The sequence below is a fragment of the Siphateles boraxobius genome, unplaced genomic scaffold (assembly GCF_051911475.1).
Source record: "Siphateles boraxobius isolate OS27281-9 unplaced genomic scaffold, OSU_SipBor_1 12, whole genome shotgun sequence".
Lineage (NCBI taxonomy): Eukaryota > Metazoa > Chordata > Actinopteri > Cypriniformes > Leuciscidae > Siphateles > Siphateles boraxobius.
The window spans coordinates 9,920,764-9,923,483 of record NW_027508722.1 but is presented as its reverse complement, the minus strand read 5'-3'; the positions used below and the strand labels follow the sequence as shown (position 1 = coordinate 9,923,483).

The 2,720-nt window shown below is 40.2% G+C and overlaps 1 protein-coding gene across 1 annotated transcript; it reads right to left on the bottom strand.

Moving 5' to 3' along the window:
- Positions 1-1,270: 1,270 nt before the first annotated feature.
- On the bottom strand, positions 1,271-2,199 carry LOC143728208 (uncharacterized). The gene is made up of 5 exons (XM_077219347.1): positions 2,047-2,199; positions 1,874-1,935; positions 1,697-1,788; positions 1,475-1,593; positions 1,271-1,360 (listed from the first exon to the last, which is right to left on the bottom strand). The coding sequence occupies exons 1-4, from the start codon at positions 2,197-2,199 to the stop codon at positions 1,487-1,489; spliced, it is 414 nt and encodes a 137-aa protein (XP_077075462.1). The 3' UTR covers positions 1,271-1,360; positions 1,475-1,486.
- Positions 2,200-2,720: the final 521 nt, after the last annotated feature.

Here is a 2,720-nt window from a genome sequence, read left to right as displayed (position 1 = left end):
AGAAATACAGCCGCCAGGTTTCAAACCTGTCAACACTGGATTGGGCTGTCAAAGCAGTCAGCCAGATGGTTCACTACAGGGGTGAACCAGTGTGTTTGCTTCAGACGTCATTTTCACGTGACTAGTGACGTAATGATACAAGCTCCGAAGCAGTGGTTCATTGCAAGGACCGTTCGAGTTTGAAGCAAGCTTCGGAGCGTCGGTGTCAGACGTAACATCACTAGTTATGTCGTGTTTAACCCTGCGTGAAAAGAGCTGTAATCGGGCATGTAAAACTCCTGAGTACTCCTGTGTACTCCACAAATAAACGTGTGTGTACGGGAGTTTGCTGTCCCGTCACACAATCCCGAATACTCCTGGATATGTACCAAGTTTGGGGCACAGCAGGGAGCCACTAAGGGCCATCATTTACCATGGTGAATAATCCCCCGGTCGGGGTCAATGCAAGGGAATATTTGCATTTCACACCTTTGGGACACAAGGCAGTGGCCTCCTTCTATTGGTCAGAGGTCTTACATAGGATTGGCTGCTCAATGCTTTGTCCCTCCTCTAAACCCCCACACTATTGGTCCAGTTTAAGGCCTCATTTGGGTTTATTATTACTCATTATTAATATTTATTATCATTGGTGTTGATCGTTATAATGTCAAGACAATCAGATGAGTTGAGGTTGTTATTTTTATTATTTGTAAATGACACTGGGCACATGACATATATATACACACAGTCAAAATTCTATAAATAAAAATACGTTAGCACAGAATACACTTTACTATTAGTCATGTAATATATAACCCAATATAATATATAAGGCATGTGTATAAGATATAGAAAACAATATAATATACAAATACTTTAGAATATATAAATAGTACAATATATAAATAATACAATTTATAAATAGATAACAATATGGAATTGTATAGAATATATAAATGCAGTATATATATAAAAACCTATATAGAATTATATATAATACAATCTATAAATAATTCTATATAATATAAATAATACTATATATATAAAAACAACAGAATATTCAAATTATACTATAGAATAATATTTAGATGTGTAATACTAAAATAATTCACAGGCCAGCTTCTGTGGTCTCCACCGTGACTCGATCTGCACCAACTCGTGCATGATGAGTTCCCAAGTACTTCTGGTCTGCTTCCAGTCTTTTTTGTAGCACCCCACACAGCGCAGACAAAACTGTACTACGGGTTGTAGGCCGAACAACCCACACTGACTTTCCATCCAAGATGGCATCCTCCTCTTCAGACATGTGGTCAACTGTTGCAGTCTTCCAGATAGGTGCCTCTTCCTCTGTCTGGAGAACGCCAGTCCTGCCGCTCAGCAGCTGCAAAATAGGAGAGAAAAAAGTATTTAAACCACTGAAAATATCAAATGGGTTAGGATGGGAGCCTCTCCCAGGCTGAGTCTTTTACCGAGATTTATATTTATTTATACTTACTCTTCTTTTTCTTTATCTCATGCGCGCAATGATCCTGCCGTCCTCCATCTTGTCTTTGTTCTCATCTTGGGCCATCCTGTAACCCCTTCTAACAGTTTCAAAATACGTCTTGCAGGATGCTAGAGAGAGGGAGATAGTGAGGGGGGAGAATGTGTTTATTTATAACTAACTAATCTATACAGTTAAATAGTTGTAGCCTTGGGACATTCTCTTGTGACTTACCTTTAACAACAGCAGGATCTACGTCCGGTACAGCCATGGAGACGCCATTAAAAAGATAGGTTGTGACCTCGAGGTTGTGGGGGGAGGATAGACTGTGGAGCAGTAATTAAAGAAGGTTGATTAAAAATATAATTTAGAAGAAAGGACTGTTATGAAACAATAGTTTTAAAGATATACCTTGTCTGTGGGTCATATTTGTGCATGTTGTTTTCCCCATTGTGCAATCTCCGTACAGCTTCCTGTAAAAATCCAACATAGTATGAGGGCTCAATTCAAATATATTAATAAATAAAGCACACAAAGTTAAGCTGACACCGCCAAATGTTTGTGACGGTCAGAAAATAACTTACCGCAACAGAATTATTCCCAGCTCTCTTTAATTTCTTTGAAGCAGGCTCCTCTTTTGCCTCTTTGAGCTCATTGATGTCAGCCCCCATCTTATCCAACCTCTTCTCAATCGTCTCCAGCTTTTCAAATATCCTCTTCAAACTTGCATTTACCATATACACCAGTCTGTTTTGGTTCGGACTCGGAGTTTGAATAGCCACATTGTCCCGACGTAAAGGAGTAACATTTCTACTCTGCTCTCAGCCTAATCACCTTTCCTAAATACTAATGAGGGGGGCAGGGGAATAGGGGCAATCTTGAGCTGCCAGTCCCAAAACAAATTAGCATTTACAAAGCCTAGCCATCAACTAACAGCATGTGGTCAGGCAAGTTCCTGTTTTCGGGCCTTTGTGGGCATTTACAGGTACGCATAACAAAGTTCCAAAGATCCCTGCCAAACAGCACATTTAGCGGGCGTATTCATTGTCTGAATTCTCCCGTATACACCCCTTTTGACGCAGTGTAAGTGAGTGTCTCCTGAGTTTTTATATTAAACACACAAAGCTACACGCCTCACGGATTACACTGCTGACATCGAATCACAGCCTATCATGACCCAGACAAGGATACATATCGACGCATAACTGCCTGTTCAAGTTCCTGTGTCAAGATTACAACGCGTCTGAGGATCAACATC

What these genes read in the sequence shown, in the direction of transcription:
- LOC143728208 (XM_077219347.1), bottom strand. Translation starts at nt 2,199, where the DNA reads ATGGTAAATGCAAGTTTGAAGAGGATATTTGAAAAGCTGGAGACGATT. An exon ending in CTGGGAATAATTCTGTTGCG is followed by an intron (nt 1,936 to 2,046) that starts GTAAGTTATTTT and finishes GGATTTTTACAG; the next exon opens with GAAGCTGTACGGAGATTGCA. An exon ending in AAATATGACCCACAGACAAG is followed by an intron (nt 1,789 to 1,873) that starts GTATATCTTTAA and finishes ACTGCTCCACAG; the next exon opens with TCTATCCTCCCCCCACAACC.